Genomic DNA, 21,049 nt, shown 5'->3' on the forward strand with positions numbered 1-21,049 from the left:
AGAGAGAGAGTAACTACAGAATATGGTAGGGAAGCAACGTAAAAAAAGGGCACCAAGCTTCTCATCAGAGGAACCACTAGGTCGGAGATCACACCCCTGTGGTCCACTATAACCTGCACGTTTATGGCCGCGTATCCCTTTCGTGATATGTACGCCTGATCAATCACTGAAGTATTGGTGATAGGGATGAGTGTGCCATCCACCAGGCCCAAGACCCTGGGGATGCCAGCAATGGCATGACATCCCTGCTGCACCTCCTGGACCTCCTGACGTGTTGCCAGCAGCCGGATATACTCTCTGGCCAAGGTCTTCCTTAGTCTGTAGCCCTCTCCCACGACCTCGATAAAGCTCTCTGTAGCAAAAAAAACCTTAGCGCTGCAAGCAGCTGGACTTCAGGGCTTAAAGCAAATTCCGCCGTGTTAGCCTGGCAAGCGCAGGTCTGAGAAGGTCCAGCAGCTCCATAATGAGTGGTCTTGGGAAACTATTTTTTTTTATATAGCCACGTCAGGCAAAATGTCAAAAGGGCTTAAGTTTTGCGGAATAAAAAAAATTGACATGGACGTGGCCGGCGCTGTCTTTGATTCAATACAAGGACAAGGACAAGGACAATCGCTGCCATAGTTGGTCGCTTACTGGAGACCACCATACCTACCCATTTATAGATCTTAGCCATTTAGAGCCAAATTGTTTGCCAGATTTTAATTATCAGAAGTGATTGCCAATTTAAACACTTTAATGGCATTACGAAATAGCCTAGGCTAATTACCACCATATTAGTTCTGATACCCAATAAAGTCAACTTCATAAATAGGCCTGTATCCATTGCGAACATATTTTATTATTAGTCTTTAAATGTCAATAACATAAAATCATTGTTGAGCCACAACATTGTCAACATACCATAGTTTGACTTGTACTGCGCTGCGCTGATTTCTAAAGACTAGCGTCTAGCGTCTTGGGCTCAAACAACGATAAGAGAGAGCTTACGAATGGTCCGGACCAACCTTACGAAAGTGTGACTTACAGAAGATATACTTAGCATACGAACGTGTCGGGAATCGTGCCATAAGGTTAAGAGAGAGGTTAAGGAATAGGTTAAGAACTGCTTAGCGATAAGAACGTTTTGGGGAACCGGGCCCAGGCCTCTACAATTCCTACTAACTTCTGACAGCTGTATCTCTCCAAAATTTAAGTTGTAATCTTCTTTCGTGCTACTGTGGTTACCGTATTCTAATTTTGATCACTGTGTTTTCCACAAAATAAAAGTTTTCATTGTTTTTGTTAAACATGTTCGTAGAACAGTGATATACTCACAATTTTCTGGAATATTTTATAGATTGCTCTCTAATTTTGATATCTACTGTGTGTGTGTGTGTGTGTGTATTAAGTTGGTCCACTTCTCTTCAATGGCTGTGTGAAGTTGCTAGACATAGGCAGGATTATCATGCTGCAACATGAGGTGATGGTCATGAATTAATGGCACAACAAGGGACCTCAGGCTCGTCACGGTTTCTCTGTGTATTCAAAATGCCATCAATAAAATGCACCTGTGTCCATTGTCCATAACATACGCCTGCCCATACCATAACCCCACTGCCACCATGGGTCACTCGATCCACAACGTTGACATCAGCAAACTTGAAGAGAACAACGGTTTCTGACAGCTTGTCCTGGGCTAGTGTGGTTACACATAGTCTGCAGTTGTGAGGCTGGTTGGATGTACTGCCAACTTCTCTGAAACGCCTTTGGAGACATATAGCTCGGAGCTTTTGTGTACACAGAAAAAGTCTTAGACCTTCGAGTTCAGCTCATGAAAAATGGGGGCAAGAGTAAAAGTGTCATGTTTATAATTTTGTTCAGTACATGTTCAGCATTATGTAATAGCTAGTTTTACCCACTATAGTGTGAATTTAGGTCTCCTACAAAAGAATGTTCTCAGACCTTACTTGAAAGGTTTGTTTATTATCTTAAAAAATTCTAGTTTGTATTCTGGAACCCTACTGTTGCGGTCTATTGTCTTCAAGATCAAGAGCACTAGAATAAAACTGACATGTCACGCAACCATTCGCTTAATAACTTTAATTCACACGCATAAACCTAACACACAGTCTCTAGAGGATCTTCCATTCGAAAGTCTTGCTGTCACATTATTAATGATTCATCTGCCTGACTACCATTCAGAAGTGAATTATTGATGAATACAGTCAGTGTGTGTGAAATGACCAAGGACTCGAGTCTAAATATAGCTCCTCTTTAATTGATGAAATTAACTTGCACAGGTCAGTGGGATTCTTTCAATATGGACAGATTACGGATTTTGGATTTATAACGCTTGATTGATTTGTTGTCATTTTAGTGCTGAAAATGGGTCTAGTCTCAGCCTACAGAATCTTTATCACCAAAAAAAAAAAAAAAACACAACAGGAATTTTCCACCAATGTTGCCCTGAAGAATTCCCATAAAAATCACAGCGTGAATCTTTCTCCTCCTTTCATCTATGTTATTTCTGGGACAACACTTTCCTTTCTCAGTTTGTAAAAACAAGCAGAGATTGCATTCATACAAAACCACTTACAATCTGAGTCTAGAGAAGAGCATATACACTGACCCTTGTGTTATGCTTAACCTTTATGACATTATTTACTTTGCAGAACACAAACATAGAACTCTGTATTTTAACATTCCGAATAACATCTCGAATAAAAAACTTTGCCCCATAGAGTTATATTTTAAGTGTATTACTGAAAACACAATTGTAGTTTGTTGTTATAAGGAATGTTTTCTGTGACAGTATAGATACTGTTGATAGAACTTAATAAAAAAAAAATCATTTTGGCACATTATGTACATACAGCACAAGACAGCATGCAATCTAAACAGACTTGACACTGTTCCTTGCACTTCCTGTGACTGAGTGAGGCCTTGTGGGCTCTGGAAAGAAACTGTATGAAGTACAGTGTACAGTTTGAATGTAAAACCAGTCTTTGAGTTACACTGAGAACACTGACAACAACAGTGTAAAACTTGTCTTTATCTTTCCAATATATCTTTCAGAAATGTTCAAAGCCTGTTGAGTGTGTAGCGTCCATCAGTCTATTTCAGCGGGGAGTGGCCGGATTGGCAAAGCTATTTGTTTTGTACCTCATCCTGTTGATAAAACCTCAACCCTATCTTAGAGGCTTTGTCTTCCTCTCTTTACAACCCTTCACTGCAGATTAAAAAAAAAAATAGAGATGTGCTTTTAACAAGTATCTGGGCCAGTGCTAAATTTATCACATTGAGTGCCTCAAAATAAGGGCATATGGAAACTCTCATAACATGAAACAAAATGCACAGCATAATAACTGTTAAGTAAAACTGCCGCCTTTCTGACCACACATTACTGGATTAATAAACCAAACCATAAACAGGACCGCATTTTAAAAACGATGGACTAGTAAACATGAGTGGCCACAGAGATGCTAGGATGTTCTGGGCGGCTACTAGAGTGTTGCTGTACGGTTACTAGGGTGTAAAAGTTCTGGATAGTTGTTTTATGAGGTATTACTATGATGGGTGTCCCGAATAGTTGCCAGGGTGTTGTTAGGGTATTCTGATAGACGCCAAGGAAATATACAGTTAGGGTAGCAAAACTGCACATTATGACATAGTATAACCCAATCGCAATAGTGAAACTTAACCACTCATTGCAGTTACTGCTATTAAAAGAAGGATGTAGCATGAAACATGTAAATATTCACCAGCAAGTTCATATGTATAGCATATCAGATTGTAATTGAGAGAACCTGACGCTTATCTGATGTATGAATACATCCCCATATACACTACGCTAACAGCCGCTATTTCATGGGGATATGAAAATTTAAACCACTTGGCGGTGTGAAATGACACCGTGCTAATGTGCATATCCATAATTCATTACCCAGTCCATTTTGCAGTGAACTTGTGTGTGTGTGTGTGTGTGTGTGTGTGTGAGAGAGAAGGAGAGAGTGAGACGGAGCTCTGGATAACAATACTAGACACTATAAATGAGGAGTCTGTTTTACACAGATGAGTTACAAACCCTGACCTGTTAGTGTGTTAACCATAAGCTGCTGGTGTCATGCACACATTGACGTCCTCTGCTGACAGCTCAGTTTGCTCTTGTGTTTTTCTCGTGTGAACATTAAAGCTGCAGTAACTTTTGACGCTCTAGCGGTTAATAAACATCGTAGCCGGATCTACTTCTCTCTGCTTATGTCTATGAAGAATCACAAAGGTACTGGGTTACTCCGCCGCGGTATCCCCGAAGCAATCTAAAATAGTCCGAATATAAACACTTATTATAGGTGCACCCTAGTGATTCAGGACAAGCTAAAAACACGGTTTGAAATATGGATTCATGGTGTACTCGCTTATTATATACATTTTTCTACATTTTGAACACAAACAAAGTTACGGACTGCAGCCCTGATTGGTTGTTTCTTACCGGGAGCGATGTATTCCTGCAAATGGCAATAGGACCACTGGGAGGAGCCAGATTATCTGTCTCATATTCTACTGTCAGGACATAATGACAGGTTATACAAATATGTAAAAAATATTTTTTTACAAAAGTTACCTACTGCAGCTTTAAGGGTTCTCAGAGTACTAATATATGTATTAGTATATGTATATGTTTTGGCATTTATCTGCAGGCACAGGAACTATGTTTTAACACTATTTGTGTGAAATTGAAACTACAAATTGTGGCTGGCAGTGTTTACATTGTCACATTACCCTGGTAAACTTGTAAGTTTGTGGTGATAATGCTACAGACCTTATAAAAATAAGTACTGTGGTGACATCATGGTATCAGGTGATAGTACCATGGTACTTCCATATTGATTACTATATTCATGTACCATGGTATTTAAACAATATTCCAAGGTACTTCAAACAGTACAGTAATATTACCATGGTACATGTTTAACCCTCAAGCATCCTTTGTATAGCATCCCTTAATTGGTCCTTTGTGGACAAATTTGGGCACAAATGTCTCAGGCGTGATCCCAGTTTTATATATATATATATATATATATATATATATATATATATATATATTTAAAATGTTATATGACTATCTTCAATCAAATAAAATCTATCAATATATGCATTTTTTTTGTGGATTTTTGGATTTTTGTAAAAAATGTGTTTACCTCGAAAAGTACCAATTTATGCAGTGGGATAAATGATGGCATATACAATGTTGTAACTTAACCATGTATGTTTCCAATTAAAAAAAATAATAATAATAATTGTAGAATAAAAAAGATTATAATAATAATAAATGACATTTGAGATGCCAAAATATCTTTACAGACAAATTATTATAAAAAACATCACATTTCAATAACTCAAAAAAAGTAAAATGGTAACAAGTGATAGCAAACAGGTAAGAATAATTAAATATTGATATAAATATTGATTTTTATTGGACAAAAAAAAATGCTACGAATTATAGTATTTCCAATTAATTTCCTATGGGTGCTCATTTTTGTCCATGAAGGAAAAAATCACTTAACTTTGCAGATTCGAGTCCATTTGTGTGTCTTTATTGTGTGTGTGTGTGTGTGTTCAGGTGGCAAATTTAGGAAAAGTTAGTCTTGTAATGCACAGATTAGGGAAACTATTTTTAAAAAACAAAAATATTTCGCCCACGTGTCCCGAAGGATACTTGAGGGTTAAATCGACAAATACAGTGAGCCTATAAAATGTGGAGATTTTCTTTCACTCGTTGGAGGCCCTATGTTTCTTAATAGGAAGCAGCTGTTTATAGTTTGCGCACTGGTTTCAGTTTTCAGCGTGAACTGTGAGCTTTGTTCAACAACATTCCCTCAAAAACTTGAGCAAAGTCCGAAAAACATAAGAGCAGCGTCCTCTGCTGGTCAACCTCTGATTCACCTTCCTGACTAAACACTCACCCTTCGGTTGGATAATAGTACAGCGAAACAGAATCTTCTCCTTGGACTATAGGCCCCTAGAAAGTGAGATTTTATTACCGACTAGGCCTATACCTTTATAAATAATATTAAAGTAAACAAAACCTCTGTGTGTTTTAATGTCCATTACCATACCCAAGCTCGACTGTTATATGGATTACATCCATTTATGGAGACCAGTGTTGCCAACTTCTTTCAATGGAAAGTAGCTAAACCCTGCCTGAAAAGTCGCTAAATGTCACTAGATGACGTCATATGCGAATTAGCATATTTGTGACGTAAGTGCGTCATATTATCTTGCCCTTTCTGTGCTCATGTACTGCATTTTAAGGCAGCCAAAATTCTCAATAAAAGTTTTTTATTATTATATTTGAATGTTTCTGTTGTCCGACAATGGAATTAATATTATAATGACTGAAACGCGTCTATTAAGAATACATAACCAGCTCTCAAAGATGTTAATCTCTGCACTAAAATCCTATTCACGACATTGTCTAATGAAATCACATACATATAAGATTAAGATAATGATTGTACTGTGATTTCGGCTATACTTGTATGTAAAATAGAGTTAGAAGCAACAGAATATATTTTTTTTAACTGAAAGTGCTGCTCCTCTCTGCTCGTTGAACATAGCAGATGCAGAGAGAGTGAGGCGTGTGCGCACGCTGGGAGAAATAGAGAGAGAGAGAGCTCGTGCGGCAGTACCGGAGAGTCTCAGAGACTAAATAAGGTCTGTCAAAAAAAGTCGCTAGATTTGTCGCTAGTCGCTTTTTTGGAAAAAAAGTCGCTATGGGGGTCTGAAAAGTCGCTAAATCTAGCGACAAAGTCGCTAAGTTGGCAACACTGATGGAGACTCGCCCAACTGTTCGACCGGAGAGAGGGTATGCTCACCAGATAGTACTCACCGATTTGAGAAATACTAAATATTTTCTAAAAACCGATCCCTCATCACTGAGCCACAGGAAATCATGCAACTTGGGTGTGCTCATTATTGTTTGTGCATGTTATTCCAAATGTATCGATTTATTTATATGAAAAAAAATAAAAAACTATTATCAAGACCAATATCAATCAAATGGATGCTTTTATATTTGATTGTATTTTCAGGGCTAAATTAGTTTTTCAATTAATTTTTTGAATGTGTATATAACGTTTCTAAAGTTACAAAATGTTTGTTTTAAAGCTGCAGTCGGTCACTTTTGACGCTCTAGCGGTTAATAAACAGAACTGCTTGCGTCTTGCGGAACATCGTAGCCGGATCTACTTCTCTCTGCTTATGTCTATGAAGAATCACAAAGGTACTGGGTTACTCCGCCGCGGTACCCCGGAAGCAATCTAAAATAGTCCGAATATAAACACTTATTATAGGTGCACCCTAGTGATTCAGGACAATCTAAAAACACGGTTTGGAAAGTGGATTCATGGTGTACTCGCTTATTATATACATTTTTCTACATTTTGAACACAAACAAAGTTACGGACCGCAGCTCTGATTGGTTGTTTCTTAACGGGAGCGATGTATTTCTGCAAATGGCAATAGGACCACTGGGAGGAGCCAGAGGAGCTTGACTTTTTCACAGATTATCTGTCTCATATTCTACTGTCAGGACATAATGACAGGTTTAACAAATATGTAAAAAAATACATTTTTACAAAAGTTACCTACTGCAGCTTTAATTAAATGCTGTTCTCATCAAAGAATCATAAAAAAATGGAAAGAAATCATGGTTTCCAAACACTATGTAGCCGTTTTTAACTGATAATCAATGTTTCCTGAGTGGCAAATCAGCATATTCGATTATTTCTGAAGGATGATTTGACACTGAAGAATGGAGTAATGATGCTGAAAATGCAGCTTTGACATAATAGGAATAAACTCTAATAATTACTCAAATACAATAAAATAGAAAACAGCTATTTAATGTATTTGTGATCAAATAAAACCCCCTTGGTGACTATAAGAGCTCCTCTGATACAGGGTCAAACCTTTTTGAAGTTTTGAAGTCACTCGGAAACGAAAACTCTTGTTTCAATTTATTGATGATTATAAAGCTACAATTTACAGAATGTTCCAAACAGCAGAAGTGTTCAAAGCTTGTAAGGGAACACAAACAGGACAAGGGGGTTATTTCTCCCCGGCTTTTGGTGGCACCCACTCGTGGATCTTCTTGCGAGTGGTTGAATAGGGTACGTAGCAGTTCAGCGTGCCGCTGTTGTTGAACTGATGAACTTTGGCCAGGAACTTCTTGGGTTCTGGAGGATGAGTGGTGGGAGGGTCATCCGTCATGCAGTGCAGCCAACGGTGCCTGAGAAACACATCAAAGAGAGAAAATTATTGATTCAATGATCACATAACATGAAGTGTAAAAGGTAGAAAACTATATCCATGAAAACGCCATGCCAAACACATCTATATTTTACCATTCGGCAGGGACCATGCTGCCATCAACATCCCACAATGTTTTCTTGCCATTCATCTCCATCGTGTAAATCACCCATCGGTGACGGCCTGAAAGTCACAAATGGAAAAACACACACCCATAAGTCATAAAACACCGTGAAATTGTGTACAGACAACAAGAGTATGTATATCCATACCGAAAAAGTATCGGTTGTCCTCATAGTATTTGTTGCCATATTTGTCAATACCCACCAAGGCTCCAGTCTTGATATCATTCACCCTGACAAAGACACATTTTTAATAAATTATTATGTTATGAAGTCTTGTTTAATATTCATAAAAATGAATAATATATAAATATCAATAATAAATTCATTAAAATATGTAGTGCAGGTTCAAAAAATAGTTACATTCCTAGCAATAATAACAATGATATAAATGAATAAAGATAAAAATAAAAAGATTACATCATAACACTCACTGGCTCTTTGATTGTTTTTAATATATTGTTTCTATGCATTAGCACATAAAGATCTCAGTGTTTAAATAAAACACAATTCTGTCTTTTGCCTTGTTGTGTTGTGACTCCAGATGGAATATAAATATGCGAATTAAAGTAATTACTCCAGTAGATTATTTTAGCATATATATATATTTGACTGTACCGTCACTACCAGAAAGGTCATCGCTTTGGCTTCCGTGTCTTACAGCTAAACACGCTGGATTTTACAGCACTGTTTAAATCAAAAGCGATTAAATCTGTTTGACATGAGTGAGTCACCTGAAGAGCTGCAGGAGGAAGCCTTTAACGCCGCCATGACCGGTGAGTTGACCCGCGGCCCGCCGCACTAAATTCGCGTACTCCGCCATAGCTGACGGACTCCAAACACTGACGGACTGTCACGCGACTTTAGCGTTCCCCCGGAACACAATCACGCGCGTTGGGTTCCGCCCACACTGTTATGGAAATAATCCCACCGTCTATGAAATAATCGTACACGACAAGAATTTAAAATTCACATAGAGCCGTTAAGACTTTGTCTCTCGTTTAACTGAATTGCAAACTGAAATTTATTTCTCTTAGATGTATATTATATATGCAAAATCCTCAAATTCTAATTGGATTAAAATTGAATACTGATTTTCCAAATTACCTTTATCTTTATATTTTACCAGAAACAGTGAAACGAGCAACAGATTCATGATTGCTATGCAGTGAATGTTCATGCCCCCATTTTATCGTACCGCATAAACAGTTTGAAAGATCATATTTTTTATTTTATCTAACAAATAAATTTATCTCTGGGAGTTATGCACTATAAGTATTAACTAGCATGAATAAAAAATGAACAATACATTTATTACTGTATATATTAATCTTAGTTAAAGAAAATGCAGTCATTCATTTGGTTTGGTCATGTTCATTCTCAGAGCATTAACTAATGTTAACCAGCACACGTTTTGATTTTAATAATGCATTAGTAGATGCTGAAATTAACATTAAATACAGTGTTCTGGCATGTTCTGATCTTCTTCATAGCGTTTGCATTGCATGCCCAGCCACAGAACAGAATCTTGTTCCACCAGGTTTAAAGCCTAGAGTCCGCTGTTGAAATAAGTCAACTGACACTCGTTGACAATGTGCTGCAAGGTTTCAGGTACCCCGAAGCTGCAGTTCGGATTAGTGGCTTGGCCCCACCGAACAAAGTGTGCTGAACATTCCTATCTGAAACCGATACAGAATTGACCAATGTTGTCGAGGATGGTCGAAGCCAGAAGGACAGGCCGATGGCTCAGCTACGAGCAGATGCTGCCCACTCATCGCTCCATGCTGAATTAGCTCTCATATCCTCTGGTGGCGGAGGGTTGGATGCAATGTAATGTCCGTATTGAGTGGCAACTCGTCATACGCTTGGACTTAAGTCAGCAGCTTGGCAGTGGCCTCCTGTCATCAGAGATGTGGTGGTGGTATGTTGCTGAGTACAGGCAGCCACGGAAGAGGAGTAGAATGTAGAGTTCCAGTGGTTGTGTGCATAGACATGTTTAACTGAACGTCTACTCACTTAGTGTAGGATGATACTCTGCTGTTGAATAACACAGAGCAAGTGCAGTTGTCCTTAGTGTTTGGGCCCTTGCACCCCAGCTTGTGCCGGCCAGTTTACGGAGTAGACTATTTCTGAATGCTCAATCTGATGTAATGACATCATTATCACATTGCACAGCTGACTGGTTCTCTCCTGTACTTGTAGCCAATGAGCTCGCTGCTCAACATTCAAACATATGACTAGAGCTTGCCATAGCAGTTAAGCTTGTTTCAGAAACCCTCCACCTTCCCCAGCACCACCTGTTTAGATCTGCTATGAGGTGATTCATGTATGCTATAGGTTATTTCATAAATGTTACATTTGCAGCAGCAATATTTCTTCCATGCTCACAGCAGCACGTTGTGGATGTATCGGCAGTAGCAAGTCTAGGTTCTTGCTCGTAGCAGATCTGTTCCACCAAGACCAAACATATTAACATTGTCATGTACATTACCATGCCAATCCCTCCAAGAGTTGTCGTGACAGAATTTAAGATTAGACTTAGTATTGTTCATGCTTAGTTCATGTTCTAAATTAGTTAACCTTATTGCAAAGTGTTACTGTAATAATGATTATATAGTGCAATTTAAGTGTCCAAGCTCATCAGAACATGTTTCTGAAAGTCTGGTTTACCCTTTAATAAAAATGCAACACAACACAAACATATTCATTATTTAAACATTACAGAGGTCAACCACTGTCTAGATTCCCACACATTTGATCAAAATTTGAAGATTGCACTCATAGATGAATATTTTGCCAATTAAATATAATAGAGCATAAACAGAAACATTTACATGCGCTCCATAAATTCCCATGACTTTTACAGGGTTGAAAAAAAAAAAAAAGATTTTCTGTGACTGTGGGAACCCTGTATATCATTTATTATTCCTATATACATAATTATCATACATACAGAGGAATTCAGTGCTTGGGACAGGGGGCAAAGTTCTCTTTGGAACAAGTTCTCAAGAACAGGTTCCATGCACTTTCAGTATCTTTATGGACACTTTTCTAAACATAAGTACATCAGTACAATTAAAGCCCAAATGATCCAACCGCAACAGTTGCGGTAAACCACATAATGCATATTACATAACCCACAGACACAACCACTGACCGAATGAAAAAGCAAAGTCATAAAAAAATGATTCTCTCATTCAAAATTCACATGAGTATATCTGTTTTGGCCTAAGGGTTTGAGCAAGCAAAGCTGATGGGCGCGGCTGTGGGCGGGGCTTCTGTCACTCAGCCGTGCTGATTGGCTGGCTGTTGTAGTCGGTAGACTCCATTTTGAGGATGTAGGGAATGATACTGTCGATCTGGACGTTCCCGATGAGACCGGCGAAAAAGAGCTCTTCGGTCACCGCCGCGCTCATGAGCCGCAGAGCAGGCAGGCGAACTAACAGTTTCGAAAGACTTTGAAGGAGAATTTATAGTTTATTTTCTAATCATAACTAATTGATCTCAAATACAACTCAATAAAAAAAGAAGTTTCTGAATACTTAAAATTAATTAAACCATTATTATCCATTTAATTATTGTGAATCTATCAACGTAAGCTGATATAGTGACTCACCGATATGTGTCCTCTGGATACACTTTGCTCACATAGTCCTGTAGTTCCATGTAGGCTTTCTCCTGAAAGCGTTCGATCTGAAGGGTGCCATCCACTCCACAGTGATCTATGACAAACAAACCAAATCAACTCCATTCTAACGTTTTTTTGTTTTGTTTTTCCATTTCCTTCCTATTTTCCAGATGAACTCCAGTTGTGCTCACCTGGGCTGAAGAGAACCACAGCTTTGAGGTAAGCATATTCATATGCGTCAGGACTCATGCGACTCATACTGTTACAAAATTCCTGCATACGCCAGATATGCTCCATGACTAGCTTCACCCGCTCCGGGGACAGTTTTTCTGTTCAACACATACACATTTCTTATTAGGTATCTGTGAATTAACTCCTAATTATTCATTTTAGATGATATTTGAACCATTGACCAATGACCAAATGTAAACACCTTTTATGTATAATATCTTACTCAGGACAGTACTAAATAAAAAATAACATGCATTTAGTATGATCTCTTATTTTTTGAATATTATTCACATATCACATATCAACAAAAAGTTAGCATCACCCTTGGTCCTTTGACTAAAGCGAAAGCCAGTTGGATTTTTCAACTGGCTTTTGGATTATTGTAGTTCAGTTAATTAATTATAAAGCAAATAAAGCTTAATGTGATGAATTCTGAAGAAAAAAATAATAATTGACAGAGGCTATAAACAAACAGCATGGGAAAGTTGCATTATTCAATAATTCTGAAAACTTCTCTTAAAACCTTTATTTAACCTTTATTTTTGAATTAGAATAGTTCGCAAGAGTGCACTTATAAGCCTAACGGGGCTATAAAAGTGCACTTGTTAGTTTATGAGCTTTCATGTTCAGTGTGATGACATTTAAAGGGATAGTTCACCCAAAACAAAAAAAGATGTTTATCTGCTTAGCCCCAGGACATCAAGATGTAGGTGACTGTTTCTTCAGTAGAACACAAACCAAGATTTTTAACTCAAACCGTTGTTGCAGTCTGATAGTCTAATAATGTAAGTGGATTTTAGTTTTATTGTATGTTTTAGCCGTTTATCCGTTATAAGACTGATCGACTGTTTGAGTTAAAAATCTTGGTTTCTACAGACCTTGTTTCTAGGCCTACAAAAATATGTCATCACCGCAGCACTCTATATCAAACCTACTTTTTTTTATATTTAATGTATGTCAAATATTCAGCTGTCTGTATACTTTAGTATAGGGTCTTTGACATGTTGGCAAAAGCCTGAAATAACAAACTAAAGTTGAGTTGCTAAAAGTTATGACAGTAACATAAAAGATATAGGAGATACGCAAACGAGAGCTCGAGGTCCACAAACCTTCATCCAGGTTGGTCTGTAAGTGGCTGATTATGGCTGTGAGGATGGTTTCTACATTCATAATGTGTGAACACTGAGCCAGACCTAAAGCAAACAACTCATTCCAGCAGGCCTTCATCAGCGTGATGCTGTTCTCGGAGCTAAACACCAGCAAATACAGAAAAGAAAATGAAGACACAGCCACAAATTCACAAATAAAACCATTACACAGTGCACTGTAAAGTGTAAGGAACATATAAGGAGGAAAAGTATGCCTACAGTTCTGTTTCACTGTCCAAAGAGCAATGTTTTAGGGTTTTATGTGAGAACTCATGCACAAAGGTCTGTATTAAAAGATACTGTCTCCTCAGATAATTTGTTGACCAACTTCTAATGCAGCATTGCATGTATTCTTTCTGTTGCCAGAATGTAATGGTGGCGGTGAATTCAGGAAGTGCTGATTATAAATATAATTCATTTTGTACAAAGTAATTCAGTCAAGAGCAGTGAGTGATTTTCATTTTCTTGGATTAACATTACAGCAGCCAGTAGCTAAATTAGGCGCGGTCACTTTAAGAGACGATGAACGTATCCAATATAATACACATCCCATTTTTTCCTTCAACCGTTTACTTTCACTTAAGAAATAACTGACAGTTTTTTCGAGCATAATTTCCAAGGTGGATATTTTGACATATTTTGAGCAAAAATAAGCAAATTCGATGTTCAAGTGTTTTGAGACGCCTTTCTCTGCGTGAGCCCTGAACACCAGAACAGCGCGAGTATTGAATTGGGCTCTTTTTGTTTGTTCAAACTGCGATTTGTATTTGTTCGTTCAGGTGCAGGAGGGACTTCGAGAACTTTGCAGAAGAGAGCTCGGTTCAGTGTCGCTGTCCGTGATACGCGGCTCTCGATCTCTCCACTAATAAAAATATATATTTTTTATATATTTAATTATTAAAATCATATTTTTAGCCCATTTACATCTGTATTTAGTGCTATCCACTTATGATCACCTGAAACCAGTTGTAAACGGGGCCATTCATTCACTCACCCAAGGGCCTGGAAAGCTGGAATAGAGCGTGCCCAGTGCATGGAGAGGAACAGCAGACGGGAAGCTGATTCACAGATGTAATTCAGATTCAGGAAGTCTGGCATGGGCAGCGGCATCATCAGCTACACAAAATATTGAGTACAGCTTGTTATTGGGCCACCGTTTTTGGTTCTAGTGACTGCAGTGTGTGCAAGTCTAACGTCTGACCTTAAAGGGCACATGCATATCTGAGAGCAGCGGTCCTTCCAGTTCCAGCAGGGCGGTGGTCTGTTCATCAACCCTGACAGACCCTTCAGCCACCTCTTCCCCACAACCCTCCACAGGCTGAAGCACCTTTGTGAGCGTGTCAAAGGCCCTGGGTACACAACAAAAACACAGAACATTTAAGCACAGCCACGTACCGCACATCTCCTAGACTTGATCTACAGAAGTGGCTTTCCGCACCGTGAGACATCATTCGACTCATCCCTTTGGATGTCCGTCATAACGCTGTCATCGTTACTCATGGTCTCCATCCCCGATGGGTCGGTACTGCTTTCCATCATCTCACGACTTTTACTGAGGTGACCGAGAGACGTGACCACGTTGGCCAAGGTACCCAGATCTCCTTGACTAGAGTCATTCTAAAATGAACGTCAGAAAACATCAATATACATTCATGAACATGTTACACGTGTCCAGGTTAAATCTAACTTTAAATAGAAAGTTTGGGCACCCTTTGCAGAATCTGTGAAAATGCGATTAATTTTCAAAAAATAAGAGAGATCATACTAAATGCATGTTGTATTTTATTTAGTACTGTCCTGAGTAAGATATTGTACATAAGATATTAACATTTAGTCCACAAGACAAAAAAAATGCTGAAATTATTAAAATAACCCCACTCAAAAGTTTGGGAACCTTTGGTTCTTAGTACTGTGTTCTGTTACCTGATGATCCTCGGCTGTCTTTTGTTTTGTGATGGTTGTGCATGAGTCCCTTGTTTGTTCTTAACAGTTAAACTGAGCAGCGTTCTTCAGAAAAATCTTTAAGGTCCTGCAGATTCTTCAGTTTTACAGCTTCTTTGCATATTTGAACCCTTTCCAGCAGTGACTTTTGATTTTGAGATACATCTTATCACACTGAGGACATTTGAGGGACTCAAACACAACTATTTAAAAAGATTCAAACATTCACTGATGCTCCAGAAGGAAACAAGATGCATTAAGAGCTGGGGGGTGAAAACTTTTGAACACGATGAAGATGTCCAAATTTGTCTTATTTTGTTGAAATATAATTTTTTTCCATTTAGTTCTGCCCTTCGTAAGCAACAGAAGATACTTGTATGTTTCGCAGTACACAAATTAAGTACAATTTACCTTGATCTTCAAATTTCAAAAGTTTTCACCCCCCAGCTCTTAATGCATCTTGTTTCCTTCTGGAGCATCAGTGAATGTTTGAATCTTTTTAAATAGTTGTGTTTGAGTCCATCAAATGTCCTCAGTGTGATAAGATGTGATCTCAAAATCATACAGTCACTACTGGAGAGGGTTCAAATATGCGATATCTTTATGTACACTATCTTACTCAGGACAGTACTAAATAAAACATAACATGCATTTAGTATGATCTCTCTTATTTTTTGAAAATTACTCATATTTTCACAGATTCTGCAAGGGGTGCCCAAACTTTCGAGCCCCACTGTGTGTATATATATATATATATATATATATATGTGTGTGCATCTTACAGTAACAGCTGAGTGTCTATTAGAACTAGAAGGAACTAGACTTCTAATTAACAATATAAATAATTTATAATGATAATCATTAATGTATTATATATTTGACAACATGTCATGGATTTAATATATGTTTTATGTAAAAAAAAAATTTTTTTACCTGATCTGGTGAAGAAGGGATTAAAATGGTGTTGTCAAGTTTGGACAGAGACTGCTGGATGTTCAAGAGCATGTTCGAATCCAGTAAACTGGTGGACCTGTGATCAGACCCAGCGTTAGGAAAAAAAAAGATGGTATTTGACACAATCACACATTCACATTTATACCTGGTAGTCTCTTTTTCACTAACAAACGTTGGCATGGCGGCGAGAGGACTGCAGAGGTTTTTACGGATGTAGATCTTTTCGATGGAGGGCGCACAGTTGGCCGGCTTCTCCCTCGACACCTCTACCGGTTTCCTCTCACACTGAACAGCTGTGAAATATTCATATTTTAAGCAGGTGAAAACATAAAGTCTGATCGTTTCGAAAAATGCCAGCACGCCCCTCCTCAAAATGCCATGATTGGAGTCATCAGTCATGAATCTGATTTGGACTCACAGTCTTGTTTCATGCCGAGGGCCATGCAGCGCTGCAGTCTGCAGTACTGACAGCGGTTCCGATGGTGTTTGTTGATGACACATCCTCCAGACCCGCGGCACGTGTACACCAAGTTCTTCCTGATGCTGCGCTTGAAGAAACCCTTACAGCCCTCACAGCTCACTGCTCCGTAATGTCGACCTGATCCCACACACACACACAGACACACACAGTGACCAACAGTACAGAAACAGCTGTTTACAAACGTAACACAAATAATCTAATTGTGTTTGAGGTCTAAAATGATTGAAAACATGACTGAGTGTGTTTGTGTGTCATGTACCTGAGGCCTTGTCTCCACAAACTACACAATACTCCACTGGAAGTTTGGTAGTGCCCTGTTCGGAGCCCTCCGTCACGAACTGAAAAACCAAACATTCTAATCTAAATATGACCAATAATACTGAATCAGAATCAGAATCAGAATGAGCTTTGTTGCCAGGTATGTTCACACATACGGGGAATTCGTTTTCGTGACAGAAGCACATAAGATGTTTTTTTTTCTTTTCATCTTGGCTCTGTATAATGCATATTAAAGCTGAAGTAGGTAACTTTTGTAAAAATGTATTTGTGAAACCTGTCATTATGTCCTGACAGTAGAATATGAGACAGATAATCTGTGAAAAAATCAAGCTCCTCTGGCTCCTCCCAGTGGTCCTATTGCCATTTGCAGAAACTCCATCGCTCCCGGTAAGAAACAACCAATCAGAGCTGCGCTCCGTAACTTTTTTTTGTGTTCAAGATTTACAAAATGTATATAACAAGTGAGTACACCATGAATCCACTTTCCAAACAGTGTTTTTGGCTTGTCATGAATCACTATGGTGCACCTATAATAAGTGTTTATATTCGGACTATTTTAGATTGCTTCGGGGGTACCGCGGCGGAGTAACCCAGTACCTTTGTGATTCTTCATAGACATAAACAGAGAGAGGTAGTTCCGGCTACGATGTTCTTCCGCAAGACGCAAGCAGTTCTGTTTATTAACCGCTAGAGCGTCAAAAGTTCCCGACTGCAGCTTTAAAGTTCATAAATGCAGCCAGCACTGGTTTGTTTACAGCAGAAACCAAGGAAACGTTTTAAGCGCCACCTGCTGGCAGAGAGTGAATCTGCGTCTCATTCAGCTCGTCTGCTGTTTCATGCAGATATTTTTATGTATAGTTCCACAAAACTCAATTCAAATCATTCTGTTTTTGTTTCAAATTTCAAAATTATACAATCCAATTTCGATTAAAAACTGCTCATGTTGCATGTCTGCAGCATCTTTGTTCGGATCATGATTAAAATGCAGTGGTTGCCTGGAAAGAGCATTGACAAAGCCTTATTTTGTTTATATGAAGAGATTTCTTGTATTTTTGTAACTTATTTATTTGATTCTTTATTTATTTATTTAGTTTTGTTATGTACATATACACTATATTTACATTTTGTTATTTAGCAGACACTTTTATCCAAAGTGACTTACAAATGAGGACAACAGAAGCAATCAAAACCAACAAAAGAGCTAAGTGCTATATTAGTATATTATTATGTTATTTCAATTTCATAAAAAAAGAAAAAAATTGCAGCATTTTGTCCAAGCAATAACAAAAGGACATATTTAATTTAATAATTGTCTGAAGTCTCATTTTGTAAACAAAAAAATATAATAATTTGTGAATCGAATCGTGAAATCAAAAACTGTACTTTGGGCTTAAATGAGTGGTGCCTGTGTACCTGGATTTGTTGTCCTGTCAGCTCGGGTGATGCAAACAGCAGTTGATTGACAGCTGACCCATCGGCAGAAGTCAAGATGACCTTGGATGGCGAGTTCTCCTGTTTGATGAACAGTTTCTCCTGGTTGGGGTAATCCAGGTTAGCTAAAATAAACTGCTGCTTGCCGGCTCCTGCCTGATCAATGGCTGTGACTATCTGCACCTTCTGAGCCAACTGCTGCTCCGTCAAAATCTGATACGACACATGATAACAAAGACCATCAGAAAGAAAGCGAACACCATTAACAATGATAGAGTGGTCAAATGTTTGTTTGCACCAACACAAGTGATGGCATGAAAATTCAGTCTGATTTTCATATACCATTTGTCTGTTCAGATCACACACATAAAAAAAAAAATGGTTGAAAAGCTGGATGAAAATGCAAATTCACTCTCTGACAGTAGGTGGGGCTTATGGACATACACAGCTTTCCGGTTCAGACACCCACTTGTCACAGAAAAGCAAGCGCAAATCTAATTGATTGGCACGCTGTTTTCGCAGTGTGATGGAAACGATATTAAAACACAAAATGTTGAACTGTTGAAATGCAAAAGTTCACCCTAATAGAAGCATTAACAGCCATTCATTTAAATTGTCTCACAAACATTCAGTCTAAGTCACCTGCAGGCCTCCATCTGCAGACACCAGCTGAATTCTGGGACTTTCTCCTTCCATGATACCCTTCCGTCAGAACCAAGGCTCAGCAACGCCCCATCAGCCACAGGCCCACCTGAGAAAAACAACACACAACTAGAGACTCTCCAAGATCCAAAGCAATCATGTACAATAAGACCTTGTATAAGTCTGCGGGGAACTAAATATTTCCAAATAATATTTCACACATCTCTATATTTATATTTCAAATCTTTATAAATGCTAATATATAACTGAAAAAATGTAGGTCCCTTACACAAGGATGATCATATTTTGGGGCCTGTGCCATCTAAAAAATGGAAAACCCCTGATACAAGTGAACAAATTTTTCGGTGTTGTGTTTTCTTGAGTAATATTATCATGTGCAAAATTTGCCGCCAAGATGCTGGGGTGCTGTGGGGGATTGCGATGTAATTTTTTTTAAGCGCATTTCTGGAGATGTGCTGATCCAAGTCTCCATGACATTCTGGTCTCCAGATGTGGCTCAAGTCCTTTCTTTAAAGTCTGAGATTTTTTACCCGTCTTATGGTCCGCCGGGCAAACATCTGAAGTTTGATCTCTTAGAAAAGTCCTGAGCATACATTACATGCCTAAGTCTAATATTTAGGTTCAGGGGTTTGATAAAATAATTACGTAAAGGTATGTTTCAGCTTTCATTATCAGTCAGATGATCCATGACTTTGCAGTTCTTGCCATTCCATCATCTTTTTCACCTCGACCAATTACTGAAATCAGGTCTCTTTATTATAATTATTATGCTCTACAGATGTTTGAGTATTCTGTTTAGTGTTGTCAATCACTTCAAACTGATAAAAGAAACAGTGGAACCTCACTGGCATCTGATTAGCACTAGCTACATTAGCACACTAGCCAGCGTCGCGTCTTGGTTTTACTGTTTTATAAAGAACTAAATGACTTGATGGATGAATACAATCTAGCGTGAATGACAGCTGGGGGTCAGAAGCTCTTGTGGAATGTATGGGTGTTGATCCGGGAAGATAAAGATAGATCTGTTCCTGTAGGTTAAAGGTCATGATTGAAGGGTTAAAGCTCCCCGCGCATAACGTTACACAGAGGGACATACACCGCAGCAGCTCTTCACTCGTGAAGTACAGGATACATCTCATATCTTCCAATATTTTGATCACCAAATGACAACTTAACCGATTGGAATGATCATCTTTGTGTTATCTTGCGATCGGTATTCGTGATTATCAACGCGACGATAACAGATTAGCCCACTGATAGCGTTAGCCTGCTAATTATCGTCATATCTGCATCCGATGAGTTAGTATGTCAATTAGCTGCTTTGTAATGTATGTTTATTGTTCTTAAATAACCCAAAAAAGCTCTGACGGTTAGTTAAGTATCAGACCTATGACTGTACGGATCGTTATTTTCTGTTTTGCTAGCGGCTACTACGCTAACGCGTGTTAGCAAGCCGGCTATCAACAGCGCTATTATTTTCCTGAATTATTTATCCTAAGCATTTACTGCAAACACAATGTGCTGTAACAACATATAAAGACTTATTCTTACCCTGAACGCGTGAGAAATTATCCAAATACTGTGATGTTTTGATAAATTATCATAAACTGACGGCTCACAGCAGCTACAGGAGGTCAGAGTTCGCGACCCGCTCAAAACAGACCCGCACGTCTGCGCATGCGCATATGCACTAGGTTGAGCGGTAGTGTATTTACCACGTTAACCAGCATGATTAACTAGAATTACATTTCTTTAATAGGACTGCTCTAGGAAGTCGAAATGATACATTGACGAAGAATTGGATGCATGTTTGGCAATAACCGTCCCAGTTCAGCTGATTGTTAGATTTCCTGCTTTGACTAATGTCAACAAGCACAATTAT

At 38.5% G+C, this 21,049-nt stretch overlaps 2 protein-coding genes across 3 annotated transcripts; both read right to left on the reverse strand.

The window, feature by feature from the left end:
• Window positions 1–7,984: 7,984 nt before the first annotated feature.
• ndufa12 (NADH:ubiquinone oxidoreductase subunit A12) lies at window positions 7,985–9,310 on the reverse strand. Its single transcript, XM_052575837.1, has 4 exons — window positions 9,146–9,310; window positions 8,562–8,644; window positions 8,385–8,472; window positions 7,985–8,269 (listed from the first exon to the last, which is right to left on the reverse strand). Exons 1-4 carry the CDS (start codon window positions 9,232–9,234, stop codon window positions 8,089–8,091), a joined length of 441 nt encoding a protein of 146 aa, XP_052431797.1. The 5' UTR covers window positions 9,235–9,310; the 3' UTR covers window positions 7,985–8,088.
• Window positions 9,311–11,061: 1,751 nt separating this feature from the next.
• nr2c1 (nuclear receptor subfamily 2, group C, member 1) lies at window positions 11,062–20,855 on the reverse strand. Of its 2 annotated transcripts, XM_052575892.1 has the most exons (14): window positions 20,719–20,855; window positions 19,147–19,255; window positions 18,487–18,717; window positions 17,054–17,132; window positions 16,732–16,911; window positions 16,459–16,606; window positions 16,293–16,389; window positions 14,857–15,035; window positions 14,620–14,767; window positions 14,413–14,534; window positions 13,380–13,519; window positions 12,231–12,368; window positions 12,028–12,133; window positions 11,062–11,867 (listed from the first exon to the last, which is right to left on the reverse strand). In XM_052575892.1, exons 2-14 carry the CDS (start codon window positions 19,198–19,200, stop codon window positions 11,693–11,695), a joined length of 1,797 nt encoding a protein of 598 aa, XP_052431852.1. In that variant the 5' UTR covers window positions 19,201–19,255; window positions 20,719–20,855; the 3' UTR covers window positions 11,062–11,692. The 2 variants fall into 2 exon arrangements, with proteins under 2 accessions (XP_052431852.1, XP_052431843.1); XM_052575883.1 differs by having other exon boundaries at window positions 16,293–16,606.
• Window positions 20,856–21,049: the final 194 nt, after the last annotated feature.

This window comes from Carassius gibelio, chromosome A4 (assembly GCF_023724105.1).
Source record: "Carassius gibelio isolate Cgi1373 ecotype wild population from Czech Republic chromosome A4, carGib1.2-hapl.c, whole genome shotgun sequence".
Taxonomy (NCBI): domain Eukaryota; kingdom Metazoa; phylum Chordata; class Actinopteri; order Cypriniformes; family Cyprinidae; genus Carassius; species Carassius gibelio.